Genomic DNA, 21672 nt, shown 5'->3' with positions numbered 1-21672 from the left:
GTTCGCGGAATATTTCGTTCTAGAGGTTTAACTGGGATCTGACAATTACCTTTCCACATGGAGGCTATTTATTTATTCTTTTAAGAGAAGTTTGTCATATTGCACAGTACTCATGAAAAGAAACCTTGACTCTCACATTAAGTCTTTTTCTGTAAATCTTGGAGTAGAGCGAGATACGTGAAAGAATATGATGGCTGACTACAGCTAGTTTGAAAAGGGTCTCACTTACAAATTTTCACAAAAATAAAACTATGAAAACTACGTTTTGTGTTTGCGTTAAAATAAAGGACGATTAAAAAAAACAACAATTGTCTAACGTCGATTATTATTTATACTCCATGTTTGTTGTAAGCAACTTAGTTTTGCAGTGTAATTTTCTAATATAACAATATCTCTGTGTTTTTGGCCGTTTTTATGAAAACTTTCAAAAACACTTTTCCTGAAAATCTGACATGCTGTAAAAAACTAAACACAGATTCGCCGTAATCACACCCCATTTACTATTAGGTGCCTATTTAATTTGAAACACTATCTTGAATAAAATATTGTAGGCCTGTATATTAATTAAACAACATTATGTTTTTATTAATTTTATACTTAAATTCAAAGGGAGTAAATATTTATTAACTACATTCGATGTCTACATAATTTCATGGTGACAATTTTTAAATACTACTGCTCTATGCTATGATAATTGCTGGAAGACAATATTATTACAGTATTGACATATTCAATTCCAATAAATAGTTTTTATTATTGCAATAGATTAAATAAATATAATTAAAATATTACGCGTACGCGATATTGGTTGTGTATAAAGAACTTGATAAATAACTAACCTAAAAATTAAAATTAAAGAGATCACAGTTTTGCTACCTTAAATTCTTCTCTGGAACTGTTTAATTAGAACGGATAATTATCTGATAATTATGAAATTTCATGAAATATAAGAATTAAACAAGCCGCGATAATACATATTTGTTGTCATTGCCTGTATATAAAGATATAATATTATAGTTAAGACAAAAGCTTTCATATATTTAACCTTTATAGAAAGCCAAGTTAATTAGTTACAATATTTACAAGGGCCTTATTGCAAGTATTTTGTTGCTATCCACATCTAAAAAATGTATTTTAATCTTATATATGAACTATGAAGTTCGTCTTCTTGCTTACGAGACTTGCTATATGAGCGGAAAACTATGAATTATGATTATTATAAACTTACGGACTTATAAACTGCATCAAACTTCAGGATTACTTTGAAATGATTTTTGAATAAGTATGCAAACTTTTTAGATTAAATTATATAAATAGGGACATACTTAAATAAATTAAAAAAAAGAACTACAGTAAAACAAATAAATATAGCCTTATAATTAAATAAATAGCCGGTAAAAGAAAATTTACTCGTAGTATCAGAGTTGTGTGTTTTTTTAAATTGATTCTTATTGATTTTTTATTCTTATGACAATTGAATTATTGTTACCAGCAGAATTGTTGGGTTAGCTTTTTTACTCATCACTTTTTTACTTTGATGCAGTTTATGAGTCCGTCAGTGTGTATACATGTTTTGGAATAACTGCGTAATAAATTCAAATATAATTTTCGTAGATAGAGATGTATTGGTTATAAACTAAAACAAGAAACTGTCTTAACAGCTTTAAAATAGTAGAACGCCCATAACTTTTGGATGGAAAACTTATTTAATGGCCCAAACACATTTAGAAGATTTTTCCATACAAAATGATACATCGTACTTATATACAAAAATTAAGTTCATATTGTTGCGTGGCCTGCACCGGTACTCTCTAATTTCGATACTGAATAGTCAGGATCACTATCGCAATTGCAAGTTATAGAGTACTCTTGGCACTAGATTTTTTTTTTAAACTACGAATAATAACGTTAACATAATAGAATCAGACCTGATAACTATTCTTCTAATTCATAACATAAAGTAAAAAGACATTAACTACAAAGTGTCTGCAACAGTACATGAATAGTTAACATAATCCCATTAAAATGCATCAGTTATGAGGATACTGCATATTTTCAGAACTAAGGGCCAGCGATGTCAAGACACTCCTTCTTTGCGGATTAACTCCCAAGTTCTCCCAATTAATCCACGATAATCTTGCGGTCAAATCTGGAAAACGTAATTTATCAGTCGAAATTCTACCCTTGGTAATTCAAACAAGCTAAAACCACGTCATATGAATCACAGATTTATTTATTCGTGTTCTATAAGCGTTTCTCTTTTTGACTGTGAATGATTATTAGACAGTGTAAACAAATTCATAGGTTAATCATAAATCAGTCGCAGAAAATGAGTATTAAAAATCATTATTTTCAACTGTCTGTTTTAATAGTAGAGTTCTCTTTCAATTAGAAAGAGACTTTTAAAAGAGCAGAAATTGTGTTTTTAAATAATGTTTAATTTAACACAATTTTGTTTAGAAATGTTCAGAAATCACACTAGATAGACTTTGTTGTACAACATAAAAATATGTCTGTGTTTGACATGGCTATAAACCTTGCTTATAATCGGTTAAGAAATGATTTTAATTCAAGACGCTCAAAATATGAAACATACCACTAGTATTCCAATGTGCACGATCGGCCTTGATTTCACCTCGAAGACATTTCTCTACATAAGTCAAGGGATCGTAATCTGCATCCAGGACCTGGAAAATGAATTCAATCAGGAACATTTCTTCTGTCTTCGACGCAAAAGTAATGTAAAACATAAGGAATATAAGGCCAACGCATAAAAAAAATATAAAAAATTATATATAGGGTCCTTCAAGAAAAGAGCGTACAAATTATTAAAAGGCCGGTAACGCACTCGCGAGCCCTCTAGCATCGAGAGTGTCCATGGGCGGCGGTATCACTTAACATAGGACATTCTGCCCGTTTGCCCCCTGTTCTATAAAAAAAAATTGGAAATTATTTTACAATCTTTTAACGATGTTTTAAACGATGACCCACTTAATAATACATTACTATTATTAAGTGGGTGAGGATTGAATTAAAAACTTAAAGAAAATCAATTACGGCTCAAAAGAAATTCGTATTGTGGTATGGTATTTGTATTTGTAAATTAACGCGACCAAATTTGCTTATATAAAATAAGCTATTACCTCTCTAAGTAGTGCGATGTATGCGATCGCAAGCCGTAGGGTGTCAATCTTACTCAGCCTTTTCTCGTACGGAAATGTTGGAACATGGACCCGCAACTCGTCGAACGCCGAGTTTATACTGCTAAAGACACAACAACAACACTTCGTTTTAGTAAATGAAAATTTCATTCATATAAGCCAATAAATTAACCTTCGTTGGCTTGCAAACTCAAACTCAAATTCAAACTCAAAAATATCTTTATTCATATAGGTAAACATATACACTTATGAACGTCAAAAAAAACAAATTAAATTAATTGTAAAGTACAACCAGTTCGCAAGTCAAGGGCGTAGAGCGGGTAAGCAGAAGAAGCGGGTAAGTACTTTTCTTGTAATAAATTCACATACATTCGCTACAATGCTAATCGAAACATTATTTATTGCTTTTAAGGTTAATATAACGTTAAAGAGTTTGTTTGTTGACATCAGCCCTTAAATTCGCTTATCTCAGCCAGTACTAGAACCAGTAGGGTCTAGAATTGTTACAACTAACATTTATTTTTAATATTGTTAAAGTTTTCCCGTTTTGTAAACTACACGTAAACGGTAATAGAATCTGGTGCACACTGATAGAATTATGTTCTTTAATTATTAATGCCTCCTGCCCGATTGCCCCCTGTTCTATAAAAAATACTTTGAACCAACTATTGTTCCAGTAGGCTAGATAATAGATAATCACCGATATTTTACCTGATATACCTATAACCAGTCTAGTTATAAATACTGTTACATAAAAACTATTATTTTTTTATTTTTTATTATTATGAATTTAGAATACGTATATTATTTTAAAAACTTCTTCCGCTGCGCTGTTTCATATAGGTATTTTTGCGTGTTTATTATCAAATTACAATATGGAATGGGGTGTTAAAGACAATAGGTGTGCAGTGATCGCCTTGCACAAAGTGAGTATGGAGACATATTCTAGACACATCAAAAACTTGGTATCATCCGTATAGTCTCGTACTATTAACAGATACAACAACACTTCTGCCGAAGACCAGAAAAGATCGGGATGGTGAGGCTCTGTTAGACCTACAATGGCTGTTAATGCTCTAAAGAGCATCCAGTATTCGTCGAAACCAAAGGAAGCAAAAACTCTTATGAGAAATGAAGATTCCTGCTAGGACTCTGTCGCGTATGAACAGGACTCGGTGCTTATCGTAGATATACAGGACATGCCCTAAATCGCCTTCTGTCGTGATACGCAGGTGAAAATATATCAGCATACAAATATCCTCTCTACCGATGAAAAAGTTTTCACGATTGAAGAACTCTACGACAAGCAAAATGATAAATATGTACCCCCTCAGTTCTAAAGAAGCTGCTCAAGCGGTCGGAAAGGTACAATGTGGTCATCATCCTGTGTAAGTTATGGTTTGGTGAGGCGGAGGTATCAAAGAGTCACAAAACTACATTTCTGTGAAAAGCCTACGCTAACCCTCAACCCTTTTGAATACAAATTATGGTCGGTGTTAGAAGACTTGGCCTACTCTAAACGACACGGCGACATTGAGTCTCTTAAAAAATGTTTGGAGTAAGCAGTGGCGAAATTTCCCTTCGAAACAGTGCATAGAATCCATAGATTCGTGGCCAAACGCATTAGAAGCCTGTATAAAAGCCAAAGGTGGCCATTTCGAATAGAATATATTTTTGTATTTTGCTGAGACTTTAATAAATATGTAGGAATATTTAATATGTAACAGAACTTATGGCTGGACTAGGTTTATAATATACAAGCGACTTCTAACGTAGTAACACTTTAATGTAATGAAAAGATACCCATTGGGTCCGGACCTCAGCATTCGCCGTCGTTCGCGGACGTTCGCCGCCGCCCGTTGTACGCGGTATGGAGACCCTCCACACTGATATTCTGGCTCCATTGATGTGTCCAGAAGACCATCTTTTAAGAAAATATGTCACATGAAGTCTATTCTTAATTCAGGGATTGGCGAGAATGATTAGTATTTAATTTAGAAAAGTTGCCAAAACTAGAAAATTACGTAAGTAAATCAAATAGTAAGTAATAAAATTAAAAAAGCTTTAATAAGATACTTACATCGTAATTATTTATGTATTTTTTTTTTGGATCATTGAATGTTTCAACACAATAATCAACGCAATAAAATTCTGCATTCCATTCGTTTTATACTATGGCATTTTTAATGTAATTATAATCCTGAACATACAAGATTTATTGGATCATTTTAATGCAAAAATAACATAAATAAGGAAGCCATCGCTATGCCCACAAAATATATACCGATTTGGATATAAATGTGTAGCACTTATTAGTAATAATAGTCAGTTTTACCTGTATGAATTTGTCGAGAATGCTGATGAACATAAGCAGCTAAAGGAAGCTGAAGACGGCTTCTTGCAGCAGCATAAACACACGATGGCAATTCCGATGTAATCGCACTTTCGTCATCAGATCCGTCGACATAAGTGAATTTCAGTGCAGAGTAATCGATTCGACGGTTATCACTATAAAAATACAAAATCTTTATAAAATCAATACACAGCACAAAGTAACTTAGTAAATAATATTCACATTAAAGGTGGTGACGTCGATGAGTCTGCAACCTGTGTTCTAGTGCCTGACATCTCTGCTACAAATCTCTGCCCAACTTGATTATCGCTGTCGGCACGAAAGGAGACTGATAGGGAACTAAGTAAAAAATTAATTTTATACCGCAGAGGGTGGCCATTTTGCGGGAACTCCAACCCCTCTGTGTGGGGAAATTTAGTTTGCCGCAACAGAAGCGTGTATCTTACTAGTTTGGGTATAAGGGCTTATTTCTAATGCACAGTTTTGTATGTGTGCTGTATGAACAAAAACACCAAAACAGGGGCGGAGTTTATGACAATAGGGCGGTGAGGGGTTGGGCCTAAATTGATTTTCTCGGAAAATTTATAATATAAAAGAACATTTAGACCGGTTTTGGTTTGAACTTTAATTCTTGAAAGTACTATTCTGTATAAGAATTTTCATTTGAATCTACATTTAGGCGACCAAGACTTAATTATTTTTAGGGTAAGTATTTTAACTACATTATTGCAAATAATTTCTCTAACATCAAATTTAAAATTAAATAATAATTATAATAACCAAGTAGATACAATTTTTTTAATTTTCTTTATAATTGATGTTTGATATTCTGATAAGTATCTGACGTATGGGTGTGTAATTATTTTATATATTGTTGAGTAATAGTTTATAATACTAAGGGCCTGTTTCACAATGTACGGATAAGTTCCAAATAAGCTATTTATATGATAAACTAGTGTTTGTTGCGTTTCACGACTGTCAGATAGCGCTATTCGTCATGAAACGCGAAGTTTCTTATCCAGAACTTTTATCTTCCAAATAATTTATGTGTTGCTTAGCTATTTGGTACTTTATCCATACATTGTGAAACAGACTCTTAATGTTATGTTTACGGTCTTTGAAATATATTTGATTATGAGTCTTATATTCATCAATTTGCCATTAAGTATTTCATGAGCGTGGTCCACCGATTTATTTTAATTTTTAATTACAATCTTAGTAAAGGAAAAAACCCAAAAAGCAGTAGTATTCCAAGCAAGGTTTTTTAATTATTTCAATATAAATTGGTATAGTATATATATATTAACGGTAATAACAATACAGTGATTAATAATATGATATATACTAAATCAAGAGTAGGTACAATAAATATACAATTCAGTCTTGTAAGAAAACAAAATTCTAGATGTGTCTGTGGGCTATTTATTATGTTAAGATTAACAACGGGTGGTAAGCATATCGATCCGATTTTCCCCAACAGGCCCAACTTTGCCCATTGGTGGAGTGTTTCTGACAGCCATTAAATGCACGCCTCGGTGGGAAGGCTTTGTTATTTTTTAGGCTATGCTATGTCGACATTTATTTTCTATTTCTGAATTACATTCTTCTCGACGAACTGGCTTATACTATCTTTTAAATTAATATATTTTGATAAAAATTAACTATTATACAAAAAATAATACTTAATTAATAATACTTAATGCAATTTAGAAAAGAAACACACATTAGGTATGTGTGTATTTTTAACATCATAAGTTGCAAAGGCAACTTACTTCCAACCGACTCCTTCACTTCACTCTCTCTCTATCTTGAGCATTTTACATCAATCTGCCAACAAACTTCATTAAGCTCGTCAGCATCTACTCCTTTATGAGATATAAATACGTAGATACAAACATTTTAGCAATTATAATCAACATTTAAAATAAATGTGGAAGTCTAATTAATTTTCATTTTTCGGTCAGGACAGAAAAGGCTCTTCATATTGCACTACACAGATACTTTTCTGCTTAGAAACAGCATAATATAGAGAAAAAAAATTTACTTACTTAGTCAAATACTGGTTTATCCTTTATAATAATAAATCTTTATTAGTTCGACTGTCCTTTACCAGTAGACACCAATTCCCTACATGATTTCACCGCTTAACCATTTCCTCAGGTCCGCACCAGAACTGGATATAACTGTTACAAGTTGGGGAAGACAGAGAGACGAATGTAAGATGTTTTTATTTTTCAAGTAGTAATACAATTGTCTAGTAGTTTAAGGTTGTACGTTAGGTAATGCATATGTTTTTATTATTGTTTTGTACGTATGCAGTAAATAACTTTTTAGTCTCTTTATCACAGCATAAAATCATTTTGACCGGAAGCGAAGTAATTAAACTGATTTAGTTTTGTGAATTGTCAGAATTCGTTAAAATATTCGGATTTAAAAACAGGAGTTGCACTAAAACAATTATTTGTTCACGAATGCATATTGAATGTAATATCGGCCCTCGCGTAGTGTTGTCTATATTTTGAACACATTCCGACATTGATACGACGTAGATTACTCTATAAGTCAAACTCAACCAATAAGTTAGTATGAAATAGCATTTTGAAAGTTTATTTCATTTAACAATTGTAAAGATAAATTCTGAAAATAAAACACGATTTTAATCTATACTTGATTCCTACGCCTTCATTACTTTTGAAAACGTGCAGTCTTGTTATTAAAACGCCGTGTGAACATAAAATTAACTGTCATGTAACAAGCCGTGCAACTGTGCCTATAAATTATACATTCGCCCTATAAGTGCAAACAAGTAATTTCTGCCTGTATAATTTGGTGCTAATTCCCATTCGGAAGTACGTCCCAATTCGACCCTGTAATTGATTTGTCGTGGCGGAGTGTACGAACCGGGCCTGCCAGTGTCGCGTCGCGTGACCCCCGCGTGACATGTTACGCCCCTTATAGTTTAGAGACATCAAAGAGCTGATTTGAGAATTTTAAATTAATTTGAATAAATTTTTTATATCGTTGGTGGCTAAGCCGCATTATGTTTGGCAATTAAATTATCGCTCTCTTAAAACATAGAACTATATCTTCTTAGGAACAATACAATATAGAGAGAAAATAAAAAAATAGTTCCTATTTATCTTATTACTGGTTTATCCTTAATAATTAATCCTAAGTCTAAACTTAACCAAACCTTTTATACCTACTTGTTATGGAGTAAATACACTTTTCCTAAGACACCTTTACAATTTTCACAATATACTGTAATGAATAGAGAATGTAATGTAATGAGGCCAAAAATCAAATGAAACAAATTTGTTAAACTTGTATAAATGTAACTATGGTGTCATCATGGAGCCACTGCGATCAATTGGGATTGCAAACAATTTAATTTTCTCATGAGATTAAAGAACCGCCAAGCTCACCAGAAAACCACCGTTATAGGCTCCAGTTAATTTATTTATTTGGCTGCATATGCTTGGGGCAGATTATCTGGAAAAGCACGTGGTGCAGCTGCATTTTGTAAGGAGCAGAGCGTGGCATGCGCAAGAGGCACGCGGCCGGCACGCGCTCTGCCAAGTGCCCGGAAAGAGTACCGACGCCTTCTTCAAAACTCCATTTATGACCGTATACAATTGTACCATACAAACCTGACAAACTTCACGGCTGTTAGTGTTAAATGTTTACAACTAAAACAATTGCCTTTTAAGAATTGGCCGTATTTTTTATAACTGGCTACAATTATAATCCCGAAATAATAATTATTATGTAATTTTATTTTTTGCTGTACTATACATATTATTTTTGTAATTAAATTAGAATGAGAGTAGAGGATGTTATAGGACACATTTATGTGTCTATTTCTTTTGTTAAGGAAACCGTCTAGATTCTAGAGAATAATGTGAGCTTTAAAATAAATTTTCTACCAATCTTTACAAGGAGTTTATGCGAATTCTTTATTTATCTTATATATCCTATATATATTATTTATCTTATATATATATATATATCTTATATATATATATCCTATGTCTATTTTTATTACTTGGGAATAGAGAACCAACGGATGACTCGACTCGGGCTAGTATCAACTATCAATATACCCATTTGTATTATTTTATATAGTTTTAGGTAAAATTCAACATATCCAGTTATCCAAATTTTACAACAAATCTTGAAACTAAACACGTTGTACAAACCATTGATATCTGTAGTAGGAAACCAAATAGGTCTTTTTGTGTTCACCCCTGCCCGTATTTGTATGTTTGTTGTATTTAAGCATTTATTATACGCAATTATTAACAAGTCACATGCAGACTCGTGCACGGCGGGAACTCGGTTCTCAAACTTCAAAGTTATTTAATTAACTATCCGTATTTAGTTTAACACTGGCTGAATTCACAAGAGTTGCATTATTTATAATTAGTTATAAAAAGGTTTAGGTTTCATGTTTATAGTTCAAAATATATATTAATGTCTAATATATAATATGTCTCTATATTAAAAAAAAGTCCTTGCGTACAAAGGGCACATGTCAGAAGTGAAACTTCTTTTTAAATTAATTATTACTAAAGTAAAATCCCCAATAGATGATCCAGTACCAGAACATAATTACTTCATGTATTTTTTGTTTACTTGCTAATGATAATATAAATAAAAAATCTGCGTTTACTCCACAACACGTTGTGACAGAATTTTCATCTACAGTTCTAATATGTAACTACTAAACGAATACATAGACCAATAGCGTGTATTTTTTCTCGATCTCCCTTTCTCACTCTTTTTCAATCGGTCTCAATCGCTATCTCCCTTGCTTCGACTAAATCGCTTCTAGACGTTTCATCCGTATGAAATTGCGTACTCATGCACCTAAAGAAGTTTCACTTCAATAAATGTAACAATTCTATAAAAACTACTATTTAAGCCGCTAGGCTTGAGAACCAGGATCGTTCCCTATGCAGTTGTTTCTCGGAGGGTTAACCGACGTCACGAGCGCACTCATCTCGATCTATGGGAACAACACACAAATTATCCAAAACCAATTGTATAATGTGTTCACGCCATTTAACTCGACCAGATTTGTTCAATTCACTGTGTGTTTTACTAAACATAATTTTTATTAGACATTAAAAATTGTTTTTCAATATTATGTGTATGTGCAACTAGTCAATATTTCTACTTCGATTTTCTAAGTATATTCTATTCTAAAGTAATAAATAACTCAAACTCAAAATAACTTTATTCATATAAAGTTACATGTACAGTTATGGATGTCATATGTTACATTAATAATTCTAAATTCACATGTCCTACCAGTATCGTAATTCAAGGACGTAGAGCGGGCAAGAGCTTTTTTTTATAGAACAGGGCTAACGGGCAGGATGCTCACCTGATGTTAATATGATATGATACCGCCGCTCATGGACACTCTCAATGCCAGAGGGCTCGCAAGTGCGTTGTCAGCCTTTTAAGAATTGGTACGCTCTTTTCTTGAAGGACCCTAAGTCGAATTGGTTCGGAAATACTTAATAAATAAAAAAATTTTGAATCATAACTTTTTTTCTAACTGGAGAAAATTAGCAATTTCCATATAATGTGGAGAGTGGTTTATCTTCTGGAGGACAGTTGGTTTTACGGTTAGATTACCTCTGTTACGAGTATAACACTGGTGAAAGTTTTTTGTATATCCAACAAGGTTTTAAGCATATATTGACCAGATAGTGTCATAATACTAATTCCTTATACTTATTCTGTACAGACTCCCTTGGGGAAACACGACTAATACCCCGCTTCTGCTGCTTTAATACTATTAAGTACTATGCAAGATCAGTTACTTGTATATACTGTTTAATTCACAATTTAAATTTTCTTTCCGTTTTTATATAGTCGAACTTAAAACTAGAAAGCTTGCTGTAACATGTGTGTGTGTCAAAACTAGCTGTGAGCAATGTTAACGATGATTAAAAGAGCATAAAAAAAGATAAATTTTAAATTACTTTATTCGATATTCTAAAACTACAATTATTCCTTTTTTGGCAGTCTTATTTCTTCTAATGGTAGTTGTTCAGTACTTGATTTAATTTCAGCGTATTGGTATCTAAAGGCCATTGCGGTGAAAATTATCATATCCACCAACATGAGACCCGCGAACAAGAAGAATTCCTTCCACTGAAAGATATCTCAGATTAATTTCAAGAATTGTTTACCCATATTTTAGTAAAATCAGTGTTTCAGGCGTCGTAACTGTATTTAACTAAACCAAATGATAATCGTTGTAACAACTGTCACTAAGCTTTTACTGTTATATACTTTATTTAAAGAAGAAATTAGGTTTTTATATTCTATCGTGAGATTACTTGTTTTTTTCTAGCAACAGAAATCATTACGAATAGTCTAGAATGCGTTTATAATAAAATAATTTAAAAATATATAACAACATGTTACGACTTTTTTCATAACATAGAAACTATATAGACATCACGTGTGGTCATGGGACATGGGGCGATATATTCTGATTTTTTTTAGATTTGATTGTTGAAGTGATTTTGAAAGCTCTGTTACTCGTAACACATTCTTCCTAAAGAACAATATGCTAAAGCAATTCACTTTTGCTATCAGACGAAGCGCGAGTATGGGTTTTTTTATAATTAGCCCAAATCCAGCCCATAAACAAAACTATTTAAATAAGCCAAGTAATTTACGGAAAATAAATTTAGGAAATCAATCTACTTTTATTAAATTTTAAAAGAAAATTATCAAACCTGAGCATCTAAAAAGTTTCCTTCAACGATCAATACAACGATTAAGTTTCCAAATGCAACAGTGAGTAGCCATATGGACTGCAGCACAGATTTCATACTAGCTGGAGCCTGTGTGAAGGAGAACTCAAGACCCGTGACAGAGAACATCACCTCACCCATAGTCATCACCACGTACTGTGGAACTAGCCATAGGATGTGGATACTATTCGGAGGTGTTATTATTACCGCGTTGGCATTCTGAAAGACAAGTCTAGATTATTTTTATTGTATTATCATGAACATTATGTCCGCTAATAAACACAGTTATGATGGGGATGGGATATACAAATCACGTCACCATCGCTGATTACTTTTATAATCAATGAGAAGAGGTATGGTTCGAAATCAGATTTTACTGCATTATCCATCCAACCAACGGTGAAACAAAGCATACAATTTTAATCAATAATTAAGAAGTATAGTCAAAACCGTTTATGACGACATCGTTTAGAACAAGACACTGGTTATTTTGACCAAAATCAAAGGTCCCATATAAATTATATTGTATTAGGTTCTTAATAACATCGTCATTGGATGTTACGGCTAACGGTTTTTACGAAATATGCACCAAATGTGAGTAGTCTCTTCGATGTCGTTGTAACAGATTTAGACAATATATAAAATACGTACATAATTGGTTGTATCTTCATTGACATTAATGGTATAGACAGCGCCAGTTTGAAAGGCTATGTCCTTTAAAACTATTGTATTGTTTACTAAAATGTCATATTTTCCGTTTACCAACGACTTTTGTGTCATGTCATTACTTAGGAAATCTAAAACGGTTCTCTCCAATTTCTTGCTATATATTCTGATTGAAACAACTTCATTTAAATTGCACAGTAACCTGAAAAGTAATATCATGATTTGCTTCAATAAATTTAATTTCACATTATCGCTTGTATTAACATTCTCTACATCACCATTCCTTACAATATAAACTATGCTACGTCTCTTAGTGTTATTTTTGTGTCAAATATTCATAACGCATAGTAAAGTTGAAGTAAAATTAAAACAAGGTGTGATATTAGGCACGACTGAAGTGTCAGTGTTTAACGGAAGATCATTTTACGCATTTTATGGGATTCCATATGCAGAAGCGCCTGTTGGAAAGCTAAGATTTAAAAATCCCGTGGCTCTGGCAAAATCAACGAAGATGTTTGACGCCACTACCGAGTATCGTGGAGCATGCGCTCAAGAACATATTATACACAAACATGGGACGTATGGTGTTGAAGACTGTCTGAATATAAATATATATACACCGTATCTCCCAATATATGAATTACGAACTGAAAAAGCTGTTATAGTGTGGATACATGGGTACGCTTTTACTTCAGGCTTTAGTCACATTCATGGAGCGGACTTTTTAATAGACAATGATGTAATTTTGGTTACATTAACTCATAGAATATCCGTCTTTGGATTTTTGAAAATAAACGATACAGATAACCACACCAATATGGGTCTTAAGGATATTGTAATGGGCTTAAAATGGATTAGGAAAAATATTAGCCAATTCGGAGGAAACAAGGACCGTTTGACCGTTATGGCTTCTGGGTCAGCAGCAACATTCATTTCGCTACTAATGATGACGAAATTTCGAAAACTCTTTTCAAAGGTAATTCTACAAAGTGGCTCTATATACTCGAGTTCTTTGTTTCAAGGTGACCCTGCTGTGGAAAGAATCAAACTAGAAACGGCTTTGAAAGCCGCAGATAAAAATCTGGAAAAGGCGTCTGCAAACGATTTAGTAGCACATACGGCAAACATTTATAGTAATACAAATATTCTTAACATTCAAAGACCGCTTATACCATTTATGCCTATTAAAGAAAGTGAATCCAAACGCTACTTGATATCGAAGCATACCCTTCCAGTAATTACAAATCTTCAAAGACTTACAGAAATGCCAATAATGTTAGGTTTTTCGAGTCAAGAAAGTATTACCGAAGTATTACCTTTCATTCACAATCCTCATTACATGGAATCTCTAAAACCATTCAAATTTATGGTTCCTTTTTTGAATAGTTGTAAGTATAAATATGGCTCTCAAAAATATAAGGAAGTTGGGGACTTAATATTAAATCATTATTTTAAACGAGGAATAAACGAAAACTCTTTAGAAAACCTCTTAAAGTATGTTTCTGATCTTCACAAATACCCAATATATAAATTTGTTCAAGCATATTTGAATGCTACCGGTAGTGACCTATATGTCTATAAGTTTAATTATGTTGGTAATCTGAATGCAGCAAAAATGACGGCTGTAGCCGGTGCTAAGACTAAAATAAAAGGTGCTGCTCAAGGTGATGAAATTTGCTACATTCTTAGATGTGACCCACTTTGGGAATATTATGTAAAGCTCAAACAAGATTTGCACAATCGAGATCGGAGGTTTATCACACAGATTGCGAATATTTGGGCTAATTTTGCCAAATATGGAAAACCAACGCCTAATAATCAAAATGATACATGGTTGCCTATGACCAAATACGATGACAACGTTTATCTATTTGCGAAAAATAATAAAATAGTCGATTCAAGGCCGGAACGCAAAATGTTTGAATTTTGGAATGACTTATACACAAAGTACTATTCGAATGAAATTTGCGGTAAAAACGTAAGAGATGAACTGTAACACAAAAAACTTGAATTGTATGCTTGCAGTTATTTGGTGATTTATTCAAATTTTAAAACAAGGCCCTCTTTTTATTTTTTATTATTAAACTACATACAGACAACTAAAATTTGTATATCCTTAAAATCTACGATACCTGTTATCTTTATAGAATTCTATTCGGATTCCTAATTGTTTTTCTTCGTCCTTCATACACCTTATCGCCTCGAAAATTTGGCATTAATCATCATTTTTATAAAAAAAACAAGCAACTTACCTAACAACAACTCCATCGATAGCCTTATCGTTGTTATCAGTAAAACCTTCAACTGTTTTATCGTTAATAAAGAAAGAGTTGGCTGTGTTCTCCTTAAGTAGAAAGTTGCCATTATATAATACATTAGCGCAAGCAGTGTTTTCTTGTCCAGTGAGTGAATAAGGTAATTCAATAGCCTCTTTTGCCTCAATGTCTAGCTTCTCGAATACTCCCAGCGGCCCGACTATGAAGTTTTCTGTATTATTTGCGTCGCTTTGTAAGGCCAAAGTAAAGTTACAATTATAACCGTTATATACTCGTAATTGTGCCAGCCCCGGAGCTACGGGTGTTCCGTATGTCGGCTAAAAATTTCAGATTACTTATTTACTAATGTAGAAATATTATAATCCTATCAATTAAAACGTGAGTCGAAATGATGGTATAAAGTAACGTCAAATTCAAAGTTCTAATAAAAACAATTCCAAAAACTTACATATTATTATGACATTATGCTAATGTTTTTAATATATGACATTATAAAAATTAATATGACATTTTCATGCCTATTGGTAGGCGGATTGTGCGGATTTTTATAATTAATCTATCTAATTACCATTATCTTAGCAAATAAACGATTTCATTCATTTCATTAATTTATTGGAAATTTAATTAAAATAAGCTTCACTTACGATTTTCCCGTTTAATGTAAATTATCCAATATTGTCTATAATATACGTTTTATATTAGAAACTAAAACGCTTTAAAAAAATGACTGTTTACGACTTGGTTGCCATAAAAATTAGTTTTAAATTTTTGTTAATACCACTATAATTATGATTAAGGACATTAATGTAAAAATATTTTAATAATAATTACATCTTACCAATAGATTGAGTTCAACTATTCCAGATATCAAAAACGCTAAAGCCGCCAATATGCCACCCCATATCATTTTATGCAATGGCTTCCTTACCAGCTTGCACCACGTCAAGAAAGGATAAATAGCCTAAAACAAATCATAATTCAGTCTTAAACCTAATTCGTAAAAACTTAGTATAGCACAAATCGACAGAAATAAATAATAGTTAATGTTTATTTAAAATTTGAGATGTTTATTCATAAAAAAAATATATATTGATAAAGAATTATATATTTTTGAATTATTTAGAATCTAAACCCATTATAGATAGCGAATTACTCGCTCAACGAAGAAGTATCGCAATACAGCGAGGAAATGCTGCCAGCATTAAATTAATTGGTACAAAGCAAATAATTTTTAACATTTTATTTCAGTTTCGTGTTTTTCTAATCTAATGTTTATTATGGGAAAACAATAAATACTTACAACTTCAAATAGTGGTATGAACACCAAAATTAACAAAGGATTCAGCACTTGCATTTGATCGGCTTTCAAGGTCCATCCAGCGATATTTTGCTCCATTCTGTCAGCTTGGAAGGTCCATCTGGAACCCTGTAAACGGGACAGTTAATATGAAGGAACCTCTACAAACAATATTTTTTATTGGATAATATGCTATCGCAGCGTAACTACATTTCCGATATGTAAACTAAATACTAAAATTGCAGTGAATATAACTATACGTATGGCATGTACAATTTCACAATTTCATTGATTTTTATCGCGAATCATCCGACGGCGCGCGCCCCTATGATGTTTTTTATAAAAAATTTTAAACGTAAAAAAATATGTTTAACAGCAGTTTTAATAAAGTAACCGAAATCGCGTATAGAATAAAATTTTTATTTTTTTATTTATCTGTTATTCCTTAAGATGAAACCTATTTTAAAAAGATACTCACTTGTTGGTCGAACAAGGCCCAAAATATTGGTAAAGGAATAAAGAGAACTAGAACTCTTAATAACGATTTGACGTCTTCTATGAGATTATTATCAAACTTATCATCAGCATGGTCTAACCAATGGTCTCGCTTTTCTTTGCTTTTCACTGATTTTACTACAGCATACTGTAAAATAAAATTTTATATTGTGTTGGAAAAAAAAAATTTTTCGTGTATTCAATTCAATTTGTATCTGGTGTAAAATATTATAATAAAGAAAATTACACAGTACACAGCAATAAATAGAAATGAGTAAAAAAATACTTACACCAACACAAGCAGACACTTTTCCCAAAATATTACCTTCTGGCTTTTTGATTATATACAGCTTCTTTCCGGCAACAAAGAAACCTACAAAGAAATGTATGTTTATTATATTTTATTTACTAGTTTTCGTAATACAGATTCTTTATTTGTGAGAGAAGAAATAAAGATGATATTATTATTATTATTTCGAGTAACTCGGTTCTGCAGGCCCTGTAACGTAAACTTATGAATTCCGATTCAATATTAAGTCTTAGTAATTTCATGTTTGTGATACAAGACCAACAGGAAATTGGTTTGCGTTTTTTGAGCTTATTAATAATTTATTAAAGCAGTATCGATTGCCAGGGATCCAGGCTTGGATTCCAGTGCAAAACTGTTTCAGATAGGCGAACTAATTCAAAGAAAAGAGATTTTATTTCATAAATGTGCGTTTAGGCGGAGAGTTGATATTATGTTCACTTACTTATTAATACCACCTACAAAATTATTTTATTCTCTGTTACATCATCCTATTGATTACATTTCAATAAACGATATCCAACCAGTAATTGTCACGAGTATCATTTCATCTTATGATAAGCGATACTTGAACGACTGAACGTCACATACACAATGAAACTTAATCTTAGTTTAACTGACAGTTTATAGCCTACTGTACGTGTAACTCAAAGATCATGGAAGCAGGACTTGTATAATAACTATATAATTACTGTCTAGGAAAAGTCTTACAAGATCCTTAACCAAGCAAACTGCAAGGTAGACCTAATAATTAATTTTCTTAATGGTGGGATGATCAAAAACCCTATAAACAAGGTGTAGGAAAAGGGTATTATAGGGTCTAACCAACTTTTTTTTTCAATTCAATTCAAAATCATTTTTCATGTAGGTAACTTAATGTACACTTATGAACGTCAAAAAAAATATAGATTAAATGCTTCTAATTTAACATTTACTGCCAGTTCTCAAATCAAGGGCGTAGAACGGAAGAGAAGAACTGGCAATAAACTCTCCGCCACTCTTTTAATAAACGACTGTCCATGCGACAAATCTCTTATCAGTCAAAAGTATTATAATGCATGAATTATGGAGTATTACTGGGTTCTTCTATGTGCGCCATCTAACATTACACGAACGTTACCTAGGGAGGAAACGCACATCCCTTGTCAATATGTACAGGGCTGACTAAGCGACTAATTTGATAGAAAAAAACTATGAATAAAACATATGACAAAATTGCCTCTGCCTCTTTCCCAAATATAATATAAGCATAAGCCATTGTACATGAAAACAATTGCTTCCTTTATATTTTTGGAATAACTATTTAATTTTAATTAATATTATTTATCTACGTAGGCAATAGTTTAATAAAAATTATAAATTCAACTATAAACGGGCGTGTTTCTGTGTAAATGAGAGTTTTCCTTACTAAAGTATATAGAGACAGATATAGATCTTCTAAACAGTCACTCCATTATTTTATCTGAAGTGGTCACTCTCTCAATGATAAAAGATTAGCGATTTTATTGACCTCATTTATCGAAGGGTAAAATTAATATGACAATGATACAACTTTGTTTAGTATTAAAAATAATTGCAAGGATTTTACCGTGTCGATACAACCATTATTATATCATAGTTTATTATACTCATAAAACGGTGATAAAAATGCTAATCTATTAATATAGGTTTCATTTATCAATTTTCATTAACTGTTAAAAGGATGTTTAGACAGGAATCAAAACGGATTATATGTCTGTGAACGACTAAGTTACCGTGGCGGTAATAGACGTGTTTTATAGAAAGCTTCGCCTTGTCTTGAAATAAAAATCATTAAAATACTGTCCATAACTCACCAATAGATACGATCATTAGTAAACCAGGCACTCCAAAAGCAAGGGAGTAACAGTCCTGTTCACCAAAGCAGTGTACATCAGCTCTTAAGATCGGTGTTAGAAATGTTGAGATCAGGCTTCCAGCGTTGATTGCAAAGTAAAACAGGGAGAAGAAATATCCCAAGTATCTCGCCTGTTCAGGTAGCTTAAACTGATCCCCTCCAAAGGCGGACACACAAGGTTTTATTCCTCCCGTACCGAATGCTATTAGGAGAAGTGCTAAAATTGTGATTTCCCTGAAATAATTTTTTTAATAGCACATGTAATAGTGGAGTGCAAAGTCATGTTGTTAATTTGTGATGTTTTCTGCGAAATCCGCGTTAATTAATTCAATGAGAGTCTAGTTTATACATTGTTGTAATCAGTTACTGAACCATGATGTCAGCTATATATATTTACTCCTTAAGACACTTCACCTAGTAGTTTCGTGTATATTCAAATATTTTTTTGCGACTTCTTCAACGATTTACTTTTATGTATTATTGAAAACGGTACAATCCGTTGGGTAGTTTTGATGTTTACTGCGTTCATACTGACAAACACGGCTAGGGTGACTTATTTTATAATATACTAGCTGAACTGGCAAACATCGTTTTGCCATGTATATCATTTATGGTTATTGTGCCTCACTCGACATAAATAGGTATAGTGTGTCGCGGACTTTTTTGTAGATATTAATAAGATCTACAATTACTTAGAACATTTTATGGTTCTATCTTTAATAGTTTAGGCAGGGTACGCAAAATAAGTAACTTTTTTGGTTGATTTTTTACACCTTGTGTCTGAAAAACCCTAATATCTTACGGAACCTTATTTTTGTTCAAAATTAAATATAGCCTATATTACTCGTGGATAATGTAGCTTTCGAATGGTGAAAGAATTTTTAAAATCAGTCCAGTAGTTTATGAGCTTGAATAGGCTTACTAATCAAACAAACAAAGTTTTCCTCTTTATAATATTAGTGTAGATGAATTCTGTAACTCTTTTTTAATATTATTACAAAAGAAAATTTTGCTATGTCCTTTCCGTCCGGTCGCGCCCTTGTTATTGAATGTGCACGCAAATTTAGCATATTGTTTATGCTCTCTGCCGACCTGAATAAATGATATTCTTTCAATATATGCTAAAGAACTTTCGACATATGACAAACACGGCCAGGTTGGAATATTTTATAATATATGATCCTGTGAATATAATTGAAAAATGGTTTCTTGCTTCCTTCAGTCCGATCACCCTTGATATGATTGACAGTAAACGCAAATTTACATACTTTTTGCGTTCAGCACGTACCTGAATAAATGATATTCTTTCGATATATGATATTTTGTAATAATACTCACATTTGTGGCAAGCCAAGAGGCGGCATGGCTGTTAGTGATATAAGGATGCTTCCCGTCGCATAAACGAGTGACAGATAGAATATTGTTCTGAAATGAAAAGAATCTCTTGCATAAAGCCTGCGATTCCATATGTAATGAATTTAATTGAATTTTATAGACTGCTGCCAGCATCAAAAGTATACTGCACCAGGGATTTTTTTATTATAACTAAGTAGGTTAAGAAATTTGTAAATACTGTATATTTGATTATATATATACTGATATTTGATGTTTCGATTTTATTAAATAAATGTTACATATGCTTCTGAATGTTTAGAAGTTAGATAATATAAATATAATAAATATAAATAATAGTAAATATATATAAATAATAGTTTTTAAAACTAAATTCGAAATCGAAAAAACAGTTCTAACTGTAATACATCTACATACATTTATTACTTATAATTATCACGTGCCAAGGTTGTTCCATCTCGGTTAAAAAATCCTAAATTAAAAATCTAAATCATTATTTGCATTAAATTCTGTATTTGCAGTAAATTTGTGTAAGCTCAAAAAGTAACGATTTAATGATGGGTGTTATTAACGACTTTATACTACTTGTATCATATTAAAAAATACAGGTTTTAAACTCACAATTTTACAATTAATTAAGACCGGCCGATTGGCCAACACTATGCAAGTGTGAATCGAACGAAAATTAAAAAAACCTCGAGCGTGCATTCTGCTTTTTGACAAATGGTAGATTTACGCCACCCAATAATTAATCCGCAATGAGACGACCGCCGATGACCCTGACAGTCGATCACCTATCTGCATCCCAATAACCAAGTCCTACGAAGACAATCCATTTTTGGCGACGGATAGAATGCAATCTCGTCGCATTACACTCATATTTGATAATCATTAAACCAAATAAAGTAAATTAAACCGTACATATTAGCTTTTTAACTATTTTAAAAACTGGTGTAAGTTAAAATCTTAAGATAGGATATTGGCACAGTTGAACTGTAATTTTAATACAAAGGTACACATACACAGATCCGACCGACCATGGACTGCTTGTACCGACAGATGGCTATTACATTCCGCGGTTTGGTTATTGGCACACTTTTATCAATATT

General features: G+C 32.4%; 2 protein-coding genes across 3 annotated transcripts in view; both read right to left on the bottom strand.

Moving 5' to 3' along the window:
- Nucleotides 1–1422: 1422 nt before the first annotated feature.
- Nucleotides 1423–5828, bottom strand: LOC110997385 (T-cell acute lymphocytic leukemia protein 1 homolog). The gene is made up of 6 exons (XM_045634146.1): nt 5737–5828; nt 5497–5669; nt 4980–5085; nt 3144–3264; nt 2597–2687; nt 1423–2149 (listed from the first exon to the last, which is right to left on the bottom strand). The coding sequence occupies exons 1-6, from the start codon at nt 5787–5789 to the stop codon at nt 2031–2033; spliced, it is 663 nt and encodes a 220-aa protein (XP_045490102.1). The 5' UTR covers nt 5790–5828; the 3' UTR covers nt 1423–2030.
- A 5667-nt stretch (nt 5829–11495) lies between these two features.
- Nucleotides 11496–21672, bottom strand: part of LOC110997367 (peptide transporter family 1) — a 34818-nt gene continuing 24641 nt past the window's right edge. For both annotated transcript variants that reach the window (XM_045633994.1, XM_045633995.1), the window contains exons 4-13: nt 20549–20635; nt 19170–19444; nt 17318–17400; nt 17011–17175; nt 16536–16661; nt 16074–16196; nt 15212–15552; nt 12945–13161; nt 12276–12512; nt 11496–11682 (exon numbers count right to left, since the gene is read on the bottom strand). In XM_045633994.1, the coding sequence (XP_045489950.1) occupies nt 11536–11682; nt 12276–12512; nt 12945–13161; nt 15212–15552; nt 16074–16196; nt 16536–16661; nt 17011–17175; nt 17318–17400; nt 19170–19444; nt 20549–20635 (1801 nt within the window). In that variant the 3' untranslated portion in view covers nt 11496–11535. The remainder of the gene's footprint in view (nt 11683–12275; nt 12513–12944; nt 13162–15211; nt 15553–16073; nt 16197–16535; nt 16662–17010; nt 17176–17317; nt 17401–19169; nt 19445–20548; nt 20636–21672) is intronic.

Source organism: Pieris rapae, chromosome Z (assembly GCF_905147795.1).
Source record: "Pieris rapae chromosome Z, ilPieRapa1.1, whole genome shotgun sequence".
In the NCBI taxonomy this organism is placed as follows: Eukaryota; Metazoa; Arthropoda; class Insecta; order Lepidoptera; family Pieridae; genus Pieris; species Pieris rapae.
This window is presented reverse-complemented; position numbering and strand designations above follow the sequence as displayed.